Here is a 25140-nt window from a genome sequence, read left to right as displayed (position 1 = left end):
CAACCAATTTATTAAATGAAGAGGGTATTTTGGAGGAGGGTATTATGGGAAAAGTTAACACCGTCTTATTTAAAAATGTTAAATCGGATGGAACTATGGAAGTGTGACCATTTTGTAATCGAAATACAAAAATATGATCATTTTGTGAACGAATTATAAAAAATATGACCATTCTGTAATTGGCCCATAACACTACCAGACACAGCTCTAATAGATGCTCTATCTTTTCCCTTGCGTTGTCATTTTGACTCGTTTGTATGGGAAATACAAGAAATAAATACTCTCTCTTGCCTTATCTTGTCATTTTGACTCGTTGGTATGGGAAATACAAGAAATTGATAACAATGCGGTATTGGTATTCGGTACTGGCTAGGTATCGGCAATGAAAGACATTAGTTGATAGAATCGACTAGCTAGGTCTTTCCCAGCATAATTAAACTTTTCTTCCAAGCGTGAGAGTCATTTTTGGTACGTGTGCTTGCATGCCTTTCAGATCTAGCTTAATTGGGGGCAAATATTTTAATTAGGGGCCTTGCACTAGAGGACAAAAAATATCACCTAATCTTAATTTGGGTCACCCCTTAAAAAAATATTTTTTAAATGGCTAAAATGCCCCTAAATAATTAGTGATAATCTGATTTAATTAAAGTTGAATTCTTTTTTTTTTCCAGAGTTTTTGTCTGCAATTTTGTGTCTGATTTTTTTGTTTTTTTTGCCCAGATCTGTATGAAAAGTCGTCACGGTATTGAAAATTTTCAGTGACGACCCCAAACAGTCGTTAATTCTTCGACTGTTTCAGTGACGACTCTAAACTGTCGAAGATTCATTAATGGCGGAAATGTACGACAGTTTTGTGTCGTTATTGTTTTAATTATGTATAAGACGACTGTAAACAGTCGTTAATGTTTTAAAAGTGTCGTTAAAAACAGTCGTTAGTCTCTAAAAAGAGTCGTTATATTCATCGTTAATGGCGGAAATGTACGACAATTTAGAGTCGTCATATACATAATCAATTCCCTGACGACCTTTTGGAAGAGTCGTTATTGTTTTAATTATGTATATGACGACTTTAAACTGTCGTTAATGTCTATGAAGAGTCGTTAATTAGGGTCGTCATTTGAAGAAAAAATAGTCAAGGGTGAAACAGTATATTCACAGTCGGATTAATACACCCTTGGGTACAAATAAAATGTCATGGGCCCCATTAGTTTCTTTGGCCGCCAATCAAACGAGGCTTTCAGAAGGTATATCCCGTTTAATGTCTATGCAATGTCGAACGAGGCCTACGGCAAAAACTGTGTGTACAGTATACACAAGAATGAAAAGTGAAAACCACTGTTTGGTAAGTTGTTTTTCTGACTGACTCTCAGTTGAAAGTTTCAAAACAGAATCGTGCTACCGTGGATTGCCCTTTTTATGCACGCTGTAGCGGAGACGGGCCGCCAGGCCCTATCACCAATTGGGAATGGTTTAATCAACAATTCTTAAATGGTGGTAAAAAAAGCACTGGTGCTTTCTATCATTTCCTAACTGGATCAATAGCCAGGCTAAACCAAACGTAAAACAGCTGCCATATAAATCGCGTGGTGATAAATAGATTTTGCAACCTACTGCTACTGTATGTCAATGTGATACAACACACATGCTAGAGTAATTAAGCCAAAGTAACATCGATCAGTTACCAGAGGGGACCCGACCGCATCCGCCATCAAGAGATAACAGCAAATTAAAAAGTTACCAGAGACTTATGTTCAGGAGTTTCATATTTTAGATTTGACTATGCACAAGCCGGAGATATTGCTTTGTTCTATACATTGTCTCTGGAAAGGAAGTGCTAGCTAACCTTCATAGGGTGCATGCTTGTAGTGGTGAAAGGAAATCCTACTCCCGTCTATGGATAGTCAAAAAACAACAAAAGTGTTCTCAGAAGCTCCCAACTAGTGAGTGAGAAGCAATTTATGGGGGAGGAATTGGCACCAATGTCCGGTCTATACTAGCCTGGACAAGCAATCTATATTCTTCTATGTGATTTTCTTAATTCTTAAATCATGAAATTTCTATTTTTTTTTAAAAACTTTTATCCATCTTAATGTTGCCTTTGCCGGCGAAACTTATCTAGCAATTTCATCTCTTGGTCACAATAGAGTGCAGGAGCATGACCATATTCACATTCCAACCAAGGACTACTCAACGCCCCAATTTATGAAACAAATATACCATAGAACTTCATGTGGATAAACAATAACTACAAATCCATGCATATTTGAGCATGCATCAATTCAGGCAATGCAGTAACTTTCTAAAAGACCATGGTTAAAGATCACTAGATGTAAACCAGGGTCTAAAGTGTAAACTAGTACTAGTAATTACTTTTTTGAATCGACTAATGGGCAGGCAGCAATTAACAGGTTATCAAGTCAATGTACTCAGGCGTTGGCTTCCCAACTACTCAGAAAGTAAATGTACACGCAATATACTCAGCTTTTTCAGCAGTTGGAAACCGGGACAAGCAAACTAATTTCTTTCTTTGACTTCAATTTTTTCTTTCTTCGACTTCAATTTTTTGGGGCCAGATGCAAGTGGTTCTCTGGATGAGGGCGCAGGCAAAAATAATTTTTCAAAAGAAAGCTTTGTACAGTAGTCAATAATCAATATATAATGTGATCAGTAATTTCAACAAGAAAACACCGTTGCAGTAAAAAATTTATAATCTTGTTCAAACCGGTTCAGTGGTACAAAACGTTGTTCAAAAAACACTAATTTGGAAAATTAAGATAAACCAAAGAAAAAAAATATTCCTTTAAATAACTTAGAGAAAAAGGAAATAATTTATCATTGAAGAGCATAACAGTGAACCCTGAAACCAAGAGCTTTTTGTGAAAACACACATTGCGAACATATATGCTTGGTGCGGCTAAGTGGTGCTGTGAAAGTTGCCTCACCATTGGGCAATGATGTTTAACGTAACCTAGTTGGGTAAATGCATATTGCTTAGAAAACAAAGAGTCTAAAACACACCAAGTCGTTACATGAGTGCAATACATAGGCATCAGTATATATCCATATTATTCTAATCTCAGAAGAAATTGCTGCCGTTGGTCATATCTGAGTACAGAAGCATGAAAATAAAGGCTAATCTACTGTATCTCTGTATAGAGCCAGTAATTCAAAGCATCAGGCATGAACTAAATTGAAAAGAATCAACTAAGCATTTTCCAAAAATACCAATAGGCGACATGAAGCTTAGGAAAGAAAGTAAAAAACAGTCGGAAAACTAAGCAGAAACCTGCAAAAGAATCACGTGAGTAACAATGTTTAACAGCAATATAGCTGCTGCTCAAGCTCAATAGGTGCACTTGAATATTCGTAACAATACCAACCACAGCACCCATGGCAATATCAACCACAGCCATCTTCCATGATACATTCAACCAACCAAACAAGCAATATCACACTCTAATAATACTGATGTTCATAACATAAACCTCACCATGTTCACATTCCAACATTAACCTTTTCTAATGTCCTGAAAAAAATAACTAAGAATTTTAAGAAAAATCTACCATCTAACAGATTCTAACTGGAAGAACACTCCAGTTGATTTTTGACAATCATCTACTATCCACTAAGACATAAACAAATATACCATAAAAACAAAGTGCATAAACGTAAGACTTACATTTCAGTGCTTTACTTCTTAATGTTGGAAATCTTCTTCTTCTTCATCACCATCGCCAGCACTAGCACCATCATAGTCGCTGAAGCAATAATGGTAATCATCATCGACGTCGTCGTTTGTTCGAGTTTGCAAAGCGTTCTTTTCCAAGGTAAGTTTGAGTGTTGAGTGAAACCTGACTTTCCCCAAAGACAGAAATATGTAAACAGCCATTCTTCAAACCTTCATGGACCTTGACAATACTAGTCGTATTGTGTTTTGGATCGTACAAAACAATTTGAAAACCAGTATCCATGTCTAATCCAGACAGAATATTTCCATCCTTCAAACACTGCAGCGGCATCAAATTCTTAGCCAACCCACCGAAATGTTTTTGCAGGTCAATGGTGAAGAGCTTGGTCCATGATTTTTCAGCTCCATCCTGCTTCATCTCCCACACATCCGCACCAACCTTAGGATCAAAACCAAGCAAGCAAAGAGATCCTCCTAAAACACACAAACTTGTTTCAGCATTTTCATTGAACAGGTCAGGCAGTTTCAGATGGTCAACCTGCTCACTCTCGATATCAAAAGAAAGAATAACTTCTGAGTCTTCAGATGGTAAAGTCATAAATTCCATATCTGCTATCCAATGAAGAGCTCCGTTAACAGGCATCCGAGCCATATCAGGTATCTTCCTATGATCCAGATTATCAAGATGGAGTTCCTCAGCTGCTTTCCATTTGTTCTTTTTTAACGAATACACCATAACCTCAAATTCACCTTCAAAATTCCCAATAGCTACCACTCTAAAGTCTTTCGCCTTAGAATTATAACCAATTCCATACTCTACATAGTCCAAGCATTGTTCTGTTTCTTCAAATTTTGGAAATGGTACTTTCTTACCCTCGTTAGTTGTTGGATTCCAAAGGATAAGAACATGAGAGTAAAATTCATCAACATGCCTAAAGAGAACCAAACCATTACAGCAACCAAAAAACTCAATTCCATCATGGTACATATGGTAAAATTTAACAGGGTGTTTCACATGGCGAACATCAGTACAGGTAGACGAGGACGGATCATAACTTAAGGTATAAACATCATTGTGATTATGAAGCACGAGACCAATATTTTCATCCATTTTAGTCACTTGTTCAACAACCTATAAAAATCAAATAAAATATCACAATCTTTAGCATACAAAGAACAAGTACATAATGTAAACAGTATTATTACTCATTGGGAGTGGTCAAAGAAGGAAACATACTGAGCTAATCTTGCAATACATAGATTAAACATAAGAACCAAGAACAATACATTGATTCATCCTTGTCAATCTTACTACTAATTATTGACAATCAAAAGAAACAAACAAATTGAGCGAATCTTGCAATACATTGAGAAAACAGGAGAAACAAAAAGAACCCATGATTTATAAGTTAGGTTTATTTCATAAATTAAAACTAACACATAGTTTCTCAGTTCATATATAGTTCACTTGTTCACGCACCTCAATCATGAAAAATACCAAATGAAATGGCACTATACTACTCATTTTTAGACCTCAAAGAGCAAGTACGCAATTGTAAACAGTATTATACTACTCACTGTTGACAATCAAACATCAAATTGAGCTAATCTTACAATACACTGAGAGAAATAAAAAGAACCCATGATTTATTAAGTTGTTTTTGCTTTGATTACAATCAATAAAATCAAAAAGAAAATCATATAGGAAAACTATTTTTTTTGTTTTCAACAAGGAAAAATAAAAAGCAAAACAAAGATAAAGCGCATTGGAAGAGGCTAGTGAGAGATAGTACCTGCAAGAATGGTGGTGTGTAGAGTATGAATCCATGATCTCTGGATTCTAGAGAGGAGTTTGGAATGGTGAAGAGAAAACTGCGTAGGGTTTTATAGAACTTTGAGAATGTGTGTCGTGGGGGCAGACCGGCAGAGAAGTGGGGAACTGGGGAGGATTGATAACTTAAAGGTAGTGGACTCGTGGATGAGACTGGTGAAAGACTTTGAGTGAACTTTACACGTGTATACATGCGGTTGCATTAATGCATTTTATGGGGTCAAACTTAAACAGTTAAACTTGATAGAGCAACCTAGGATAGCCAAGGCTATGCCAGAAATGTGGTTCAGCCTTGGTTAAGAAAACAAGCTAACCCCTGTGAATATTATGAAATGTTTGCTAGATTACTTAGAATCATCGGGAAATAATGGAAACTAAATTAAGAACAATAGTGGTATAAAAAGTTGGTTTACCGGATACTTTATTTTTCTGCTCGATTAAGAAAGATTTAGATTAAAAGAATGAAAGAATTAGTTAGGTTGTTCAGTGGATTGCCTACCATCAATGTATTCAGGAATGCCGCTTGGTGCCAAATTTAACTCCATTTGTGTTTGGGACCCGATTATAGAGATGTTTGATGCAAGGCTGTCAATTTGGAAGCGTATTTCATTATCGAAGGGACGTAAGCTAGTTCTCTTGAACTGTATTTTATTTTCTCTTACTACTTATTATTTCTCTGTTTTTAAGGCCCCAATCTCAATAATCAAAAATCTTGAAAAGAAGATGCAGCACTTTTTATGGGAAATACAAGGAAGGAGCGAAAATTTCCCATTTAATCAACTGGGACATAGTCCGTGCGACTAAAGAAAGAGGGGGCCTAGGTGTATGAAACCTACAACTTGTGAACTTAGCATTGTTAGCTAAATGGTGTTGGAGATACGGTGTAGAGAAGAGCAAGCTTTGGTATGGAATTATGATGACAAGTACGGAAGAGAATTTTCCAACTGGATTCCAGGAAAAGTCAGTCCATCATACGGGGTGTCCTGCTGGCGAGCAATAGTTGATGCTGCAGATTTCATTAGCCAGTATTCAATTTTATTCACTCATTCTAGAACTGCCATTTCCTTTTGGAATGATCGCTAGTGTGGGAAGCAACCTCTATAAAATATTTGTCCTAATCTGTTTCGGTTATCTAGACACGAAAACGCTAGTATTGCTGACATGATTTCCATTGAAGGTAATTGGAAGTTTGACTTCAGGAGGGTCCTAACTTAAACAAAAGTACAAGAGTTTGTAGTCCTCATTACAGTAACCGGAGACATTCCCCCTATTCGTGATGATTTGCCGGATACAACGAGGTGGAATAATTACTTCACTCCGGTGTGTTTTCTATCGAGAGTTTATATTCAATGTTAGTTGCAGACCATGGAAAATCTACTTCACATTTATCTTCATCTGGCATCAGGCTATACCGCCGAAGATCTGTTTTCTCATGTGGAGCATAGTACACGGTAAGCTGAACACTTTGGATTTGCTATTACGCAAATGCATACATCTTTAAAATAGTTGTGTCTTGTGTGGTGGATTAATGGAGTCACAAGACCACCTTTTCCTTCATTGTAAGATTTCATACAAGTTGTGGTGTAACTTAACACTATCTACATGTTGGAATTTGGTTTTTCCGGGTACTATGAGGGTTTTGGCAGAAACTTGGGATAGACATCACTTTTCTATTTCAGGAAACTACATCTGGGATTTGATTCCGGCAGCAATTATTAATTCAATTTGGAAAGAAAGGAATGACAGAAGATTTGATTTTAATCATCTATTCAAAACAGTCGATGATCTCATCTTTGAAGCCAAGCCTTCAATCCTCTCTTGGGCAGCGGCGGCAGGACATAAAGTTCATATGAATTTCTCTCATTGTGTTTTAGCTAATTGGCATGCAATTTTTCTGTAGTCTTTGCTTTCTTTTGAAAATGTTTTTCTTTGCTTGCTTCTACCTCTTGTAGATATTTGTTTGTAAATTCTCTTTTCCATCAATATATTTTCCTTTTTGATCAAAAAAAAAAAAGAATACATACTCCAACAGCCAGAGGCTGACAAACAAAGAAACCCAAAGAAGCCTTACAAGACCATAAAAGACACCTAATAAGTGTGGATTTAAGAAGTGTCTAAATTTCTAATACAAGGTTTCCCGGATACTTATATTCTGCACATCAAAGGTTTGCAATCTACTAGAAGAATGCCGGGAGATTGGACAGCGAAGAAGTTACATTCTCTGCATTCCAGAGACAACCAAATTTAGAGCACCGTATTGCTTGTTTTTGCATGGATTTTGAATAGATTTTTATAGTCCTCATTGAAGTTGTGCATCAGATAATTCCAACTAGACCTTGTAGTTGCCAGAGTATGACAAAAATTGTGAAAGCCTAATATTCGAATTAACAAAATAAAAGTCGACATGTTTATCCTAGCTAGATTGGGACCTAAGCCATTTATTTGTGGCCTATGGATTTCTTCATCCACCCAATAAAAAAGATAAGAGGTATCTGAAGTGTGTTAAAGTACTAAATACCTTTATACAATCTTAATAATTCCAACTATCTTAAACAAATATTAAAATTTAAATCATTTCTATTAATACTCTACAACTAGAAAACTAAAGCACAATCCATCTAAATCAAATACTAAAACTTTGTTTTGGTGCAACGCTATGTGGGAACCTTGAACGAAAAGCCCCGCTGCTAAACAAACGAAGTGTCAAAAACACACCACGACGACGCCAGGCGAGTGCAACTATGGTGTTCTCTACTATTTTTATGCTACAGTACTAATTTCAAGCAGAAATAGTACTGCAACCTATTTTTTTAAAGGTGTCCCTATCCATCGTGCATGGTTTGGCCGGCCGGAAATTACTTTAACAAGCAATTTCAACATGTTATAAATTCGTTTTTTCATAATTCTCTTCCAACTAGGGACATGTTAAGGCACATATGAGCGGAGATTGAAAGTGATTTGTGTGTCTTTTGTAATGTCGTTAGAGAAACAACAGATTATATGTTTTTGCATTGTCCTTATTCTTTTGAGATTTGGAATTACTTCATCAAAGCTTTTCGGATATCGTGGCCACTTCCGAGATCATTACTTGATTTGTTTGAAGCTTGGACGACAAATGTTTTGAGAGGTAGAGGAAAATCAGTTTGAGAGATAATCCACTATGCTATTTGTTGGAGACTGTGGACGGAAAGGAACAGGAGAGTTTTTGGAGATAGAAAGAAAGAGGCGACTGAGATTATTGATCTTGTTAAACAACTTGTAGTTGTATGGTTTTGTGATTCCGATATCTTTAAATTTGTTTCTCCTAATCTCATTTGGAGTAATTGTAAAACTCTTATGACTGTGTAATTCCCGTTACTTTCTGTAAACGTTTTTTTCTCTTTAATATAACATTTTTCTTCAAAAAAAAACATGTTATAAATTCACCATGGACCGAAAAATAAGTATACCATGTTATTATATTCACACAAGAAATTGGTTGCCCTCTGTCATATACTGCATCTCTGATAGGGGCTCTAAATTGGTTTTGAGGGTTCCCACAGATCTAATGTCCTAAATATGGACGAGGGGACCTATATTCTATTAAAAAAATAAAAAAATATCCTTTGACAACTTCTCTAACTACCTAATCTAATTCCAATTAAAACTAAACCTAAACTAAACAAAAATCACGTCTCTCCATCTTCTTCCTCTTTTCTTCTCCTCTTCTTCTTCTTATTCTACCATTTTTTTTCTTCTTCAATTGGGTTGGTTCACAAAATAGAATAGATGATCATCTTAGCTAATATTGAGTAAGAATTGAAAAACCCATCCTTTTTTTATTTTTGCTTTCGATTGCATAAATATGTAAGATTTTATTTAACTAGGGTTTTGAAACTTAGTTTCAGAACTTAATACGATGAGAAACCAAACCGTAATGATTTTTACGGTTGGGAAAAACATGAACTCCCAACCCTAGTTAGCAATTCGGAGTTCGGTATACGGATGGAACAGAAAATGTACGGGTATTATTCGGTTTTCTAAAAATTAAATTCGGTCAAAGATCAGATCAACGGTTCGTGATTCGGCATAAAATCGGAACGACATACGAACGTATATAATTCGTTTTAGAGATATGAATTCGGGACGTAAAGTCCGGCGTGTAGTAATTATACAAGAAGTATGTAGATACAAAGTAAAGTGGGAGTATTTGATTTGTGGTATTAAATTTTGTGTATATGTATTGGTATAAGTAACAAAACAGAAACGAACCAGCGGCTCAGTGTTCAGGTAACTTCAGACGTAAAACGACGTGGGTTCGACTCCCTTCATGAGCGTGGGTAATGGTGAGTATGGGCCGGTATGGGTCGGTTTTCACCTCATCCGCATCCAATCTAATCCACTACGGATTTCAAATTTCCAATCCAACATCCAACGGATTTGCATCCATTTAATCAAATATTTAAGTGTTCCACAGACTCTTCTATAGCGTGATTGAACTTAAATAGAAGAGTCTAAAGCATAAAGGAAACATTCGGTGCGTCTTTGGTCCACGGTAAAGAAGCTGATGCGCCACTGCCATTTGATTAATTACTCCAACAAAGATCCATAACAAAGCTAAGAATTAAATCTTGTAAAAATGAGAAGTTAACAACTGATGACTGCACCCGTATGAAAGAAAAATAAAAAAAGATAGATTCGATGAATAGTTTTTATTTTTTTTACTGAAACCATTAAAGACATAAGAACAACCAACCAAAGTTAGCTAACTATACGATATATTTGATATAAGCAGTGAGACTAAGTCTTCAACATGAACAAAGAAGCGATAGGATTAATTTGAAATCTTGAACAGTACGTGAGATTAATAATTGTTCGCTCCTTAGAACCCCATATTTAAACGGACACTTTAATCCTTTCGATAAAATTTACATCTGTTCTCTGATCAAATTCTTGAACATCACTTACAACAGTCACTTCTAGATCACCTTAGGAACAACAACGAAGACAGAGTTCCCCGACTAACCAAAGACTACAATGGGCAAAGTATGCCAAACTAACGAAACCAAAACTGTCTATCACCCTGATTTGATTCCATCAAAATTCCCTACCATTGTTGTTTTCCAATTCTACAGACTAGGGCAAGCAACTCAAATAGCGTGTACTTTAGGTCCTACATATACCAGTAAACTGATGCTGTAAAGTGAATTATTAGGAAGGTTTCAAATTCAGATTTTCACCTAAGGAGATGATCCAAACAAAATTCAAAAGGAATCCCTACTAACATGTGATTTGTGGGAATCGAAATTTGCATCAATTCCTAGCCAAACATTCACATGATATAAAGACGAAATGCGACTTAAACTGCTCAAAACATACACATCTAATATGTTAATAAGCAACAAACAATTATACACAGTAACACAGCTGAAAAAAACATACCATAACTTGTTGATGCTTCATGCTCATTTTTGTTTGCATGTGTATCTCGTGCTGCTGCTCGCATACGGTAAGCATTGCGTCGGTTTTGATGAAGCTCTTGTCTTTCATTTTCTGTCATTGCTGCTCGTTTTGCCTTTTCAGAAATACGCCGATTGTTTAATCGTATATCTCTTTGTTGCTGTCGTTTCTTCTCAGCTTCTATGTCTAGACGCGCTTGTATTCTAGGACTATGACGAACTTCCATTTATATTAGAAGCTGAGCTTTTGCCTTTTGTAATAGTACTCCTCTGTTATTTGTTGTAATTCATGTAACTGAAAAAGAAAAGAAGTCTTTTGGTTAATTCTTTAAACAGTTAGCACAACAATAATATTGAAAACTGAAGATGAACAATCAAAAGTTTAATTTGAGAAGAAAAAGAGATAAGAATTGGATTTGGTTTTGGCATCACAGCTTAGGGCAAAGAATTTACCGACAGTACCAACAGAAAATAACCTACGAAATTTAAAATTAGCCTAGTCAGCAAGTTCTTGAACAAATTTAACCATAACTGGACATTTAGAAATTTAGAAATTTACATGTTGAACAAATTGGATTTGGTTTTGGCAACCCACTTGGCTTAAGTGCATCAACAAAGAACAATTTCCTAATCCTAATGCTGCAGGTAATGTTCCTCCTAGCAAATTACAGCCTAACCAAAGATATTAAAGTTCTTGAAGAGAAAAAAATTCCCAGCAAATTACCACCGCACCCATATACCATCACCTCCATTACAAACTCTTCAAGATTGATAAAAATTTACCTATTTGAAGTTCCGATGGAATTTGAGCTTTCTTGAAAACCCTAAAATTGTTAATCTAAATCATCTGAATCTACCTAAATCGAAACAATAATTGAAGCGGAACCCAAATTTATTAACGAAATCAGAACCTCTAATCTGTGAATTTAATCTAATAGCTGTTCGTAACTAAATTCAAACACTGTATTGCTCTCGTTTTTTCTTTTTTTTCTTTTTTTTTCCTCGCGTTTTTAGGGGTCACCCGAAAGGATTTAGGGGCCATCAATTTATACCCAGCCAAAGACTCTAGTTAAGGGGTACCCTATATGATATTGAAGTTACATAAATGCCCTTCTGGTAAAACTGTATAAAAACCAAATCAAAAAAAATTCTACTCATTTCAACTCTTCTTCTTCCAGTTTCATATTATCTTCCGATTGTGGAAGAAAAAAAACTTTCCCTCGTTCTTGTGTTCAACCGAAACATCGCCGCGAATCGTAAAATCAAAACATCGTCGATTTGTTTATAAAACAATGGATAAGGGAAATGAAACCCACAGACCTAAAACCAAAAACGTTGCTCGGGGTATCGATCCAAAGATTGGGATTTTAGCAAGAAATAAATAAATTGTTGCTGCAAATGAAGAAGAACGCGAAGAAGAAGTACCCGTCGATGTAGTCGGTGGTGGCGATTCCGATAGTCAAACACTTCGTAAACTTCAAATGGCCCCAATTAGGTAAGAATCTATCATTTTTGGGATTTATTTCGCTTTAATTCGACGAATCGAGAAAACAAATTCCAGGGTTTTCGGTTATTTATCCAGATTCGGGCGATATTCATGCTTATTTACTTCCGAATGTAGTCGTGTTCTTCATTTCTCAAGAACATCGACAGTATTCGGGAGAAATATTTGATGGTTATCGGCCGAAAATTGTTGGCCATATCTTCCTGGATACAAACTGGTAATAATCGGTAGTTTAATGAATTTTTTGGCTCCCGAATATATTTAAGTAGACACATAGTATTCGGAGCACACTCACTACCGAATATATATATATATATATATATATATATATATATTGAAAAAATCTCAAAATTTCTGATATAGGAAAAATCCCATTTTGGGGACAGTATTTATTCGGAAGACAATATAATGTTTTATACCTCCGATTGTGTAGGATAAAATTTTAGAGTTTCTGAACTCCAGTTGATGAATATTCGGTTGTAAACATGTTTAAATATATTCCGATTGTTTTTTATTCGGGAAAAATATGTGTCTTCTTACTTCCGAATTTGTTCATTCGGGTTATAGTTGTGTACTTTGTCTTCCGATTGTGTAGGATGAAAAATTTAGAGCTTCTGAACTCCAATTGATGCATATTTCGTTGTAAATATGTTTAGTTAGCTTTCAATTGTTTTGTATTTGGGAACAGTATGTGTCTTCTTACGTCCGACTGTGTACATTCGGGTTATATTTCCATACTTTGTCTTCCGATTGTATAGTTTGTATATATTGTTCCTTTCTTTGTTGTTTAGACAAAGTTGAGAAAGGAGGAAGAAAGTGACAGCTAGTGCTAGGAGGGAAAGGAGTGTCAAAGATAATTCAAGTGCTCAACAAAGCTTACAAGAACAAAGCAGTCAACAAGGAGTGCAACCAAGTGCTGAACAAAGTGTAGAACAACAAGGCAGTGAACAAGGGATGCAACCAAGTGTTGAACAAGCCGCTCAACAAAATGCAGAACCAACTGCTCCACAAGTTACACCCCACCATTAAATTGAACCAGTTGATCCAGTGCCAAGAGTAGAAGAAGAAGGACAACCAAGTGGTACCAAAAAAGCCAAAAAAGGAAAAGATGGTGTAAAGAAGGATATTGCTAAGAAAGCATCACATCTTGTCCCTCAGCACTTGAAGAAGAAGGGTATTCCAACAGGCACAATCCTTGGGCTACCGACGGATGGAGGAAAATTATTATTTGGATACAAAGACTCATGGGCCAGAGAAATATATGAAACTGAGGTAATAAAATTACTATTTTTTATTAATGTATTGTCTATGTGTTATATCGTAATATTTTATGTACTTTAATAGGATCATCAAGATGCGTTCAGTCTACTCAAACCTACTGCCGCACCAACAAAAATGCTTGTGTGGCGTTTATCCGGTGAATGTGAAAGTTTCAAGTCAATTGGTGCCAACTCGAGGTTAGCCAATGCCGCCGAGAATTCATTGTTGGAACATGATCGTGTGGCCATATCGAATTTCGTGGAGAGAATGTATCTTGAGACCGATACTTTCCATATGCCGTTTGGGGAGATGACGATTACCCCGGATGATGTTTTGCAGATTCTTAACCTTCCCGACCAAGGCACAGCTGTGAAGTTTAACTACACAAAGCAGTTAAGTTGGCACAACTTTATGCTCTAACTAAAAAGTGCTTAGATTGGGATGAAGATACAACAATAACATAGTTTAGGAGGCATGCAAGTTACAGAACAAGACAGATCAACATTACAACTTTGATGAATATGTTTCGAGGCACCTTGGAGAAGGAAAAGAATGGAACGTTAACTGATGAGCAAGTGAACCACGCTGCCAACGCATATCTCCTTTGTGTATTGGGATGTGTCATATTCCCCAGTACTTCTGGCAACCGGATCGACGCCAACCTTATACAAATTTTGGATCCTCTCCATGAAGTCGGTGACTATTCTTGGGGCACGGCATGCCTAGCATTCTTGATGGAAGAGTTGAGAAAGGCGTCAAGGCTAGGAACCTGCCAAGTTGCCGGGAACGTGGCTCTATTGCAGGTTTTTTCTTTAACTCTATAACTCACTCTATAGTTATTCGGTAGACAATACATATGATGCATATTCATAACTCCAAATGACGCATATTCGGTAGGAAATGATCCATCTCTTTTTCCGAATGTTGGTTATTCGGTGGCTAGGTACTTATTTTGTTTTCCGATTATATATAATCGGAAATATTATTTTGATATTAGAACCGAATATACAGGCCAGAAAAACTATAGGTTACTGAACTCCAAATGACGCATATTCGGTAGGAAATGATCCATCTCTTTTCCCGAATGTTGGTTATTCGGTGGCTAGGTACTTATTTTATTTTCCGATTATATATAATAGGAAATATTCTTTTGATATTACTACCGAATATACAGACCAGAAGAACTATAGGTTACTAAACTCCAAATGACGCATATTCGTTAGGAAATGGTCCATATCTATTTCCTAATGTTGGGTATTCGGTGGATATCTACTTATTTTTATTTCCGATTATATATAATCGTAAATAATGTTTGAAAATTACTACCGAATATACACAATTTATTTACTAAAACTTGGTTTCTTATGTATATAGGCATGGATCTATGACCACTTCCCTATCCTGAAGTTGGCCAGAGAGAACCCGGGGTGGTGCAAAGGTACTCCTAGAGGAACGAAGTATATATTTGAAGACAATCGTTCTAGGACAAAAGAGAAGCAGTTGGTTCGCATGAGGGAGATTTTGGACCAATTGAAGGCCTCGGACGTATGCTTTGATCCATACAAGGAAGATCGATCCAGTGGGCATATAAATGTTCAGTCGGACTTGTCCCTTTATTTTGGACCATTATGGCACCCCACAGGATGTGTGATGTATAACCCCTCTAGGGTGATGCGACAACACGAGTATATACAACATCAACCTGTGGAGAAAATTGGGGATTTCTACAAATTGGAGTTGGAGTTGTGCTCTTCTAGTGGTGACAATCTCACGATTGTTCACACAGGCCCACCTACTTTTCTTGATAACTGGGATAAGAGGACTGACTTCATTATCGACACTGGTAGACGAACCACCCGAGGTGATGAAAATTCTCCAGACTATATGAGTTGGTATAACAACGTATCACATCTTTTGGTTATCCGTGAAATCAAATCCAACACTACTGCGGCGGATTCAAGTTATAATTGTATCATCAAAGACAAACCAGCTGGTTATGATAGACTGGTGCGTGTTCTTATATTTTTGTTCATTTTATATTATTCCTATAAATCTTAGGTAATTACCGTTTGATGTTATGTCATTACGTATAAAAAACAGGTGAACAGGTTCAAGCGTGTTTTCAAAATGTTAACTGCATGCCTGAAGAGCAGAGATCCCATGTCAGCTGAGAAGATCAAAGAGGCTAGAGACCTAGTTGATAATATGGATAACGAAGATTATGCTGCCCAGTTTGGGAATAAAGTCACGAAGAGGCATCCGCCCAAGGTGGCAGTATAAAAGACGGGTAAAAGAACTCGAGCTTCATCGAGCGCTGAAGGTGCTACAACTGAAGCTGCTCCAACTGAAGGTGCTCAAACCCGTGGTCGTGCAGGACTGGGAGGTAGTAACGATCGTAAAATAAAGAAGAGCAGATAAATGACAATGATTTGTGTTGTACATTCAGAAGTTTGGGTAACTGAGTTGACTTCCGATTATTGCAAGTTCAAAATTTGAAAAGTATCAGTTTTTCCCAAATTCTGATTTTTGGGCCATCGTACATTCGGGACTTTACAAAAAACAATTATCCTCCGAATATTACAAGCTCAAAACAAACCATGCCATGGCTCTAGGTGGTTCCAAGGGATAATATAGAAGGTTAGACAACCCATATTCGGAAGTTTGGGTAACTGAGTTGACTTCCGATTATTGCAAGTTCAAAATTTGAAAGTATCAGTTTTTCCCAAATTCTGATTTTTGGGCCATCGTACATTCGGGGCTTTACAAAAAACAATTATCCTCCGAATATTACAAGTTCAAAACAAACCATGCCATGGCTCTAGGTGGTTCCAAGGGCCAATATAGAAGGTTAGACAACCCATATTCGGAAGTTTGGGTAACTGAGTTGACTTCCGATTATTGCAAGTTCAAAATTTGAAAAGTATCAGTTTTTCCCAAATTCTGATTTTTGGGCCATCGTACATTCGGGGCTTTACAAAAAACAATTATCCTCCGAATATTACAAGTTCAAAACAAACCATGCCATGACTCTAGGTGGTTCCAAGGGCCAATATAGAAGGTTAGATAACCCATATTCAGAAGTTTGGGTAATTGAGTTGACTTCCGATTATTGCAAGTTCAAAATTTGAAAAGTATCAAAAGCTTACAAAAAAAAACAGTCGGAAACGTAAGCAGTAACCTGCAAAAGAATCACAAGAATACCAATTTATAACAGCGATATAGCTGCTTGCAATAAGTGTTGCTGAAAATTTACAACTATACCAACCACAGCACCCTTGGCAATACCAACCGGAGCCACCTTCCATGATAAATTTAAGCCAACCAAACAAGCAATATTGTTGTCTAATAATAATATTATACTACAAGAAACATAAACCATCACATTCCAGCCATATGCTACTCAATTAAACTCTTCCAAACTACCAAAATAAATAACTAAGAATTGACAAAAAAAATCCACCAACTAACGTATTCTAACTGGAAGAACACTCCAGTTGATAGTTTGATAGTCATCTACTGACTACCCACTAGGACATAAATATATACCATAAAAACTAAGTACATATATGTAAGACTTACGTTTACTTGTTTTTCTTATTAGATCTTCTTCTTCATCACCATCACCATCACCATCATCATCACTAGCACCATCGACGTCGTCATCATAGTCGCTGCAGCCATAGTGGTAATCATCATTGACGTCGTCGTTTATTTGAGTTTGCAAAGCGTTGTTTTCCGAGATAAGTACCAGTATTGAATGAAACCTGGCTTTCCCCAAAGACAGATATATGTAAACAGCCATTCTTTAAATCTTCATGGACCTTAACAATTGTAGTCGTATCGTGTTTTGGGTCGTACAAAACAATTTGAAAACCAGTATCCATGTCCAATCCTATGAGAATATTTCCATCCTTCAAACACTGCAACGGCATCAAATTCTTAACCAACCCACCAAAGTGTTTTTGCAAGTCAATTGTGAATAGCTTGGTCCATGATTTTTCATTTCCATCTTGCTTCATCTCCCACACATCAGCACCAACCTTAGGATCAAAACCTAGCAAGCAAAGAGATCCTCCTAAAACACACAAACTTGTTTCAGAATTCTCACCAAACAGGTCAGGCAATGGCATCTCATCGAATTTCTCTGTCTCGATATCAAAACGAAGAATAACTTCCGAGTCTTCAGATGGTAGAGTCCTAGAACTATAACCAATTCCATACTCTACAGATTCCAAACATTGTTCCGTTTCTTCAAATTTTGGAAATGGTACTTTCTTACCCTCGTTAGTAGTTGGATTCCAAAGGATAAGAACATTCGAGTGACACTCATCAACATGCCTTAAGAAAACCAAGCCATTACAACACCCAAAAAACTCAATTCCATAATGGTAAGATTTAACAGGGTGCTTCACATGGAGAATGTCAGTACATGTAGACGAGGATGGATCATAACTCAATGTGTAAACATCATTGTGATTATGAAGCATGAGACCAATTTTTTCATCCATTTCAGTTACTTGTTCGAGCACCTAAATCATAACAATAGCAATCAAAATATCACTACTTCAGAATTCAAAGGGCTGGTACACAGTGTAAACAGTATTATTACTTACTGGGGATGATCAAACGAACAAACATACTCAGCTAATCTTACCATACATAATGAAAACTTAAAGAGAAAAAAAAAAAAAAACAAGAACAATACATGGATACATCCTTGTCAATCTTACTAGTCATTGTTGATAATCAATCAAACGGGCAAACAAACAATAATTTTACAATACAGTGAGAAATCATGAAAAACTAAAAGAACCCATGACTTAGATTTATCATGACATGGTTTATCGGTTGATAGCTGTTTTCAATATCGACAATAGATCAAAACAAATATAAAGCACGTCGGAAGATGCTAGTGAGAGATAGTACCTGAGAAAAATGGAGGTGTTGGGAGGAATGAATCCCTGATTTCTGGGCTCTGGAGAGGAGTTTCGAAGGGGGAAGAAAAACTGCTTAGGGTTTTATAGAACTTTGAGATGAGATGTGAGAGTGTGTGTCGTGGGGGCAGAGTAGGGGCAAGTGGGGAGGATTGAGAACCCAAAAGTTAAAAAATGGTGGACTCGTGGATGAGACACTTTGACCAACAGTTTACACGTACATCAGGTTGCACTCTGTGGGGCTAAACTTAATACAGCAAGTAAAATGCATCGCGGGGGCAATGCCAGAAACTGTAAACGTGGTTTAGCCATGTTTATTTTTGGTTGGTTCAACTTCTAGAAATAAAAAGTTAAGTTGGCAATAAAATTTCAGTTGAGTTCTACGAGCAAAAAGAAATTAACTTTTCGTGAAGCAAATGTATTTTTACTAATAGTTTTTTGAATTGACTTCTACTTGAAAAGCAGAAAGATAGGCAAATAAGTTATTTGGGCACATACTGAATATCTGAACTAGATACCCAGTTTCTACACGTCAAGGCTTTGCTATCTACTAGGTTGTAGAGAAATTTGACACGATAATGGTTGCATTCCTCTACATTTTGGAGACATAGCTAAATTTTGAGCACAACTTACTCTTACATAGATTTTTATAGTCAAAATAATTTCATCCAAACTTTTTAAACTTTACCGTCCGAATTAGCATTATTTTTCGTTGCCCAAATATGACAAATATTGCAAGTCTAATAGCCAAATTAAAAGATCTTCTAATTCTCAAATGCATTCGTAAAATGAAAATGGACATGTTCATAAAAAAATAATAATTTAGCCTCGCTCCATATTAATCCTGGTTTAAACCATTGAAAACGGCTCTGCCACAAAAGTCTTACCTTTCATGAGCATTTACCTTACACAGGTTCTTGTTCAATATCAAGACACTGTTCACCAAAAAGCTCACAATAATAAAAATACACAACCGAACAGGTTAAGTCAGATCACATGACCTTTTCTTATCCTAGTTATGGTGGACTAACCATAGTCTAAGTCCATCCAAACTTATAGTCAAGAAGGTAAACCAGCACGAGCGAGAAAGGATAGAGTACATATGCCACCGAACATGTCCAAAGAGGAAAAGTAGTGCGGAAGCTGGTGAAAAGACCCATAACAACGCACACAATAAGAATGACTAGTACTTCAGCTGAGAAATCCCAGGACAGTCCCCTCGCATATACTAGGGCTAAGAATACCGAAAGGCAAAGAATGTTGTTCATAGTGACTGCTCCGTATATCTGCACAAACAATTATGTGTGTTCTCAGTTATAGGTTTAGCTTTCAAATAACATTTACTTTTTATGATTTGCATATAAGAGACAGACAGACAAACCTCAGAGTATGTCAAGGAAGCGGTTCTTTTCTTCTTCCGGCTAGCAAAAATAAGTGCTGACACTGCTTCACTGGAATTAGTGGCCAAAGGCAGAACAATGAATGAGATGAAGAAAGGTGGTATACTCGTGGCAGTGGAGAAATTGTTAACACCACCCACAAGAGGGTCTGCAAATGCAGCTGCAATAGCAGCCCCCAGCAATAATAGCAGTCCAGCTTTAATGGAAATCCACTTGGGATTCTCAACACCCTCCACGACCTCATCACTCTTATCCAGCAGCTGATCATGTTCTTTCCTTGTGTGCTGTATATATTTATTTGACGATGTCATGTACAAATGATGCAAAACATAACTGGAAATGCAAGAGAGTTCACAACATTATACCTGGTAAAATTTATGAATCTTTTTGTGAGGCCTCGCCTTATTAAGCCATATTGAGATTCCTTTGACAAACTCGGTCTCATCAACACAACCATCACGAGATGTATCAAAATCTGAAAGCATTTTTTGCACATCTTCATCCTTAACAAGTGCTATTTCCTCAGCAAAGTGAATTCCTATAACTAATGCTCGTAACTCATGAATTGATAAAGTTTGGTCAGCATCTAAATCCAACGATCTAAATATCCTGTTATTATCCAGAAAAAGAGATAAAGTGAATAAGACGTGGGTGTTAGCAGATATAATAACAAACATAATGAAAAGAATGAGAAGAACTAGAAACATAATAATAACAAGGATTCACTTTTTAATTGCAGCTATATTTGGAGAATCATCATCTGTCATGAGCCTATCAACAAGGTCTAGATGTCTTAAAACTCCCGACATTATATGACTATGCTTAGCATATGCAAGCTTTCTCCTTTGAATCCAAGGTTGAAACACCTGCAACAACAACAAAAAAAGACGCGTGTCAGAGTTCAGTATTAAGTACATCAAGCACATTCATAAGTAATAACTACGAAATTCATTTCACAAACAGCATACCTGATAGAGACAGTAAGAGATCAATAATGTAACTGAAACGATGAGCGAAATCAAAACTACTAAGTGCCTTCCCGAATTTATGTGGAGTATTTGTGGTAGCTGAACAATAATAAATGGAACAACAGATATGATCATTATCCATGAAGCATATTTAGTCCAAATATCCACGGTTACACCAGAACCTGCACAAAAGAAAGCATTGTGGATCATATGTTATATAAGCAACTAAATTTCTTATTAAGTTGAGATATTTGTTTAATGTCTCAGTCAGTGGACACGCCACTACTGATTGATATGAACTTGGAGTGTTGGAGAAATGGGACATATAGAAGAGCATACCCAGTAAGCTTAATCTCTTGGTATCTTTTAAATCTACCGCAGTTGAATCCTCAATATCGCACTTTCCGAGAATAATACAAGATCCCCATAGTAGAGTCAAAAGCATGACTGTTGATCCAGCTAGCAAACCCATTCCAACTAGGACCTGTTCTTGAGCAACTTCTTTAGTTCCAGAGATTCCAGATACTGTACAAAACATGTAATGCAACATGTTAGACCGTGAATAGCAGTAACTAGTAACCAACATATTTGGGGACCGTGAATAAATCAGCTCAAATATGCTTCAAAAAAAAAAAAAAAAAAAAAAAAAAAAAAAAAAAAAAAAAAAAAAAAAAAAAACAAAGAACAAAGAATCGGCTCAAATTGACTGCTACACATTAAAATCCAGTGTGTGTGAATTAATAAATAACGCAAACAAAGTTGTTGTTTAAAAATCCTTTTCCATGTAAGAGTGCACAAATTAAAGAAAATGTCATATCTCTAATTTACAGCACTAACCAAATTCAACACTAGTCAAACCAGTCAAATTGCTTGTTGAACAGCAATAGTTGTCGATCATTCTATTCATCCCGCGGTTAAATCTCTTTCCTTCCGAAACCATCATGTAAAATGGGATGGATGGTGTAATATCTTTAGACAAAATGCACCAAGATATCTGAGAACCCTATTAGTTACAAAGTCAAAACCTTGCCTAGTTTTACATAAGTATGTGTTAATCTCTGACGAATGTTTTTGTGCCCTTAACGCATTTTTACACGTAAGAATTTATTACACCCAACACTTTGATGTCTATGGCTATGCATAAGAAAATGAAAAAATAATGCCAGGAAAACAGTAAACTCTATAATGAAATCTACTAATAATGAAAAAAAGGTTCACCGTCCCCAATTAGGGTAGTTTTTGAAATTGGCTTTCAAAACACGATATATAGGAATAATTAAATTATAGGAAGAGAAAAGAGAATAGGTACCAAGAATGAGTAAAGCATCGGGAAGAGCACCAAGCATAGGGAGAAAAAGACCACCAACAATGCCAGGACCAAGGATCTCTAAAAGAAGTTCACTGCCTGTTGACAATAATCTAGCAGCAACAAGCATAAGTCCTCCATAGATAATGATCAGAAATAGATTTCCAAACACTGTTTTTGTACATGGTAAAAATCCATAAGTTTCTTCACAAACTCCTTCTGGTAAATAATAAGATTGTCGTTGAAATGATGTTGTTGTTGATTTCTCAACATTATTAACACTACTGATTCCATCTTCAATCAGATTAACATCAGTATGATCTGAACCATGTAACGTAATGAATCTGCTCTCAACAGAAATGATTAGTGCTAGAAACAAGAGCAAACTCGTAAATATTTTCTTCATCATTGCTTCCCCTATCTCTTTGAGAGGATAGAGAAGTTATTGAAGAAAGGAATATGATATCAAAGAGATTTCAGAGAATATGATCTCTTAACAGTCAATAAGAAAGGAATTCAAATTTGAAAGTGTCCGACTTTGAATAATAGTAGTATACGTCGTGGAGCCTCGTTTAATAAAAGGGCCGGCAAATGAGAGAATATTATTGTGAAAGGTGGTAACAGTTTACTCAGTTGAAGCTTGAAAGTTTCTGATATCCTTTTTTACCAGCTCTTATTCTCCACACTGGTTCTTAATCACCTTTTAAGAAATTTTACCTTTAAAATGATGAGTACAATGTTGACATTTATGAATCCTTGGGAGAATATTATCTGAATAAAATTGGAACAATACGGAGACCATAAGTACTGTGACATTATATTTTTCCTGATCCATCAAAGAAAAATAATGTCCAGCAACAAATAATCAAACTAGGAAACGGATTCTTACCACGTCTTTGGTGCCAGCATAGTACGCTGACGCTCTGCTAGCTCACCAAGAATAAGGAAGGATTCCCACGATTGCTTCAAAAAATAAAAAAATAAAAAGAAATGGTAATACCAGATTTATTTTGAGTTGAATATGAATGAAAAGAAGATTTGTAGTTAGGAGAAGATTTTGATCATAAATTAGGATACCCTAATTTATTAGCGTACAAAGATTGAATCTACATCATGGTGATGTGATATAGAAAACCTAAACAGAAACTAAATTCAACCCTCCTTGGGGTGGACCAGTACCCAAATGCGGACTAATGCCCTCCACCACTAGATTTGGAGGGATAGGTCCTTTATGAATGCCATCAACCATTAGCTTTATCTAGAAAAGCTGAAAGAACCAGTTTTTATAGGCACAGATACTTATCGTGGGAATCATTTGGACGGCTCGTCTAGAAGTACTGTTTACCGTTTGGATGGTTCATCTAGAATTTTTGGTTAATTATTAGTAGGTTTTCCGAGTGGGTCTTATGACATTTTCAGTTGTTCAATATTTAGGTTTATCTTTGCCTTTGGCGTTTTATCTCCCAAAATAAACCCTAAGTAACTGGTCTCCCTTTCTATCTCAAGTCAAAGAGTAGTCTCATCGCCACGGCACTATTACTAGGACTAGGAAGAAGAACAAATCCAAGTACTTGTCAGCCGTTCCAAGTATGCTCTAATGAGAATTGAAAGATGATTCCGTAGCAGCATATACAGTACTACCAGTCGCCTTGAAGTAGAATTCGAATTGGTATTAGGAAATAATATATGAGAGTCTATATTTAGGAAATATGCACATTAAGTTATGAGAGTTGTATTAGGAAAGTTTCTATGTTTAGATTTTGATCTTAGTTAGGAAAATGCCTTGAGTGGTCGTCAAGTTTGTGAACAATATAAATAGGCCGTTGAGCCATGAAAGTTGAGACACCGAATTATTTTCAATGTAGTCTTTTATGCTTCCGCGTTTATGCTCTCCTCTCTCTTGCTCGATCCTTAACATGGTATCAGAGCAAGGTGAGAGGAAGAGAGAGGAGATGAAGTTAGAAGAAGACGTAAGGTATGTTGCTGCTCCAAAACCCGTTGCCTGTCAAGCCATGTTGCTGTTTTTCAAAGGAAGGAAGATGCTGTCATGAAAGCTAGGTTACTGTTCGTAACTTGTTGGATTGCAGAACAAGTTTTGGTCGTTGTTAGATTTGTCTAAAGCAGTGATGCAGTGAGGATGGATGCCGTAATAGGATCTGCTGCCAGTTGTTTTTCTTGGAAGATTGGCGGTTGATCGATGAATCTGAGTTCCAGTTTGGTTAGAGTACCGAGCAAACAAAGAAGAATTGGTGAGTTCGTGTTGGCTGTCGAGAGTTGACTGCCAGTTTCTTGTCACGGGTGAACACGAGAACAGAGATGTAGAAGACTCGCTGTTGAATGCGGATTAGAGTTGATTAATGATGAAGATGGAGAATACTCAAGTGTGGATACTGGTTGTTGTTCGGACGTGGAAAAGTCTGTGGATCAAGATGATAACTTGGGTGGAAAACGTTGCTGCTGATAATGGTGAAGAACGATCAATGATTAATCATGCTGCCGTTAATGGTGGTTATCAACAGACAGATGGGTGTAGGTTTTAGAGGTTCTTACGATGGCATCAATCCAGCAATAACGATGACCGGAGATGAAGTTTGTTGCCTTTGGCAGTGATAATGAGGTGATGTTGTGCCTCGGTGATTTCCGGTGATCACAGCGGTTTTGGTGATGATGCTGAGAAGAACAAGGAAGAGTTTATGGGTCTTACTGCATAGAAGGGGAATCTAAGTGATTGTTGTGATGGTGAAAGTTACGGAACAGAGTTATGATGTTGGGGTTTCACGACCTAGAACAAGTACTTGCTTACCGTAAAAA

General features: G+C 36.6%; 2 protein-coding genes across 2 annotated transcripts in view; both read right to left on the bottom strand.

The window, feature by feature from the left end:
* Positions 1 to 3274: 3274 nt before the first annotated feature.
* On the bottom strand, positions 3275 to 4424 carry LOC113316825 (F-box/kelch-repeat protein At3g06240-like). Its single transcript, XM_026564974.1, has 4 exons — positions 3852 to 4424; positions 3572 to 3625; positions 3381 to 3413; positions 3275 to 3286 (listed from the first exon to the last, which is right to left on the bottom strand). Exons 1-4 carry the CDS (start codon positions 4422 to 4424, stop codon positions 3275 to 3277), a joined length of 672 nt encoding a protein of 223 aa, XP_026420759.1.
* A 15268-nt stretch (positions 4425 to 19692) lies between these two features.
* LOC113316824 (sodium/calcium exchanger NCL1-like) overlaps positions 19693 to 25140 on the bottom strand; it is a 9320-nt gene continuing 3872 nt past the window's right edge. The window contains exons 3-9 of the mRNA XM_026564973.1: positions 22333 to 22673; positions 21363 to 21548; positions 21024 to 21205; positions 20782 to 20921; positions 20421 to 20664; positions 20037 to 20339; positions 19693 to 19941 (exon numbers count right to left, since the gene is read on the bottom strand). Coding sequence (XP_026420758.1) covers positions 19693 to 19941; positions 20037 to 20339; positions 20421 to 20664; positions 20782 to 20921; positions 21024 to 21205; positions 21363 to 21548; positions 22333 to 22673 — 1645 coding nt within the window. The remainder of the gene's footprint in view (positions 19942 to 20036; positions 20340 to 20420; positions 20665 to 20781; positions 20922 to 21023; positions 21206 to 21362; positions 21549 to 22332; positions 22674 to 25140) is intronic.

Source organism: Papaver somniferum, chromosome 10, assembly GCF_003573695.1.
Source record: "Papaver somniferum cultivar HN1 chromosome 10, ASM357369v1, whole genome shotgun sequence".
Classification (NCBI taxonomy): Eukaryota; Viridiplantae; Streptophyta; class Magnoliopsida; order Ranunculales; family Papaveraceae; genus Papaver; species Papaver somniferum.
The sequence above is the reverse complement of the archived record's forward strand: the minus strand, read 5'-3'. Positions and strand labels throughout refer to the sequence as shown.

What these genes read in the sequence shown, in the direction of transcription:
- LOC113316825 (XM_026564974.1), bottom strand. Translation starts at nt 4,424, where the DNA reads ATGGTGTATTCGTTAAAAAAGAACAAATGGAAAGCAGCTGAGGAACTC. An exon ending in CTGTCTTTGGGGAAAGTCAG is followed by an intron (nt 3,626 to 3,851) that starts GTTTCACTCAAC and finishes TTTATGTCTTAG; the next exon opens with TGGATAGTAGATGATTGTCA. An exon ending in TGTTCTTCCAGTTAGAATCT is followed by an intron (nt 3,414 to 3,571) that starts GTTAGATGGTAG and finishes GTATCATGGAAG; the next exon opens with ATGGCTGTGGTTGATATTGC.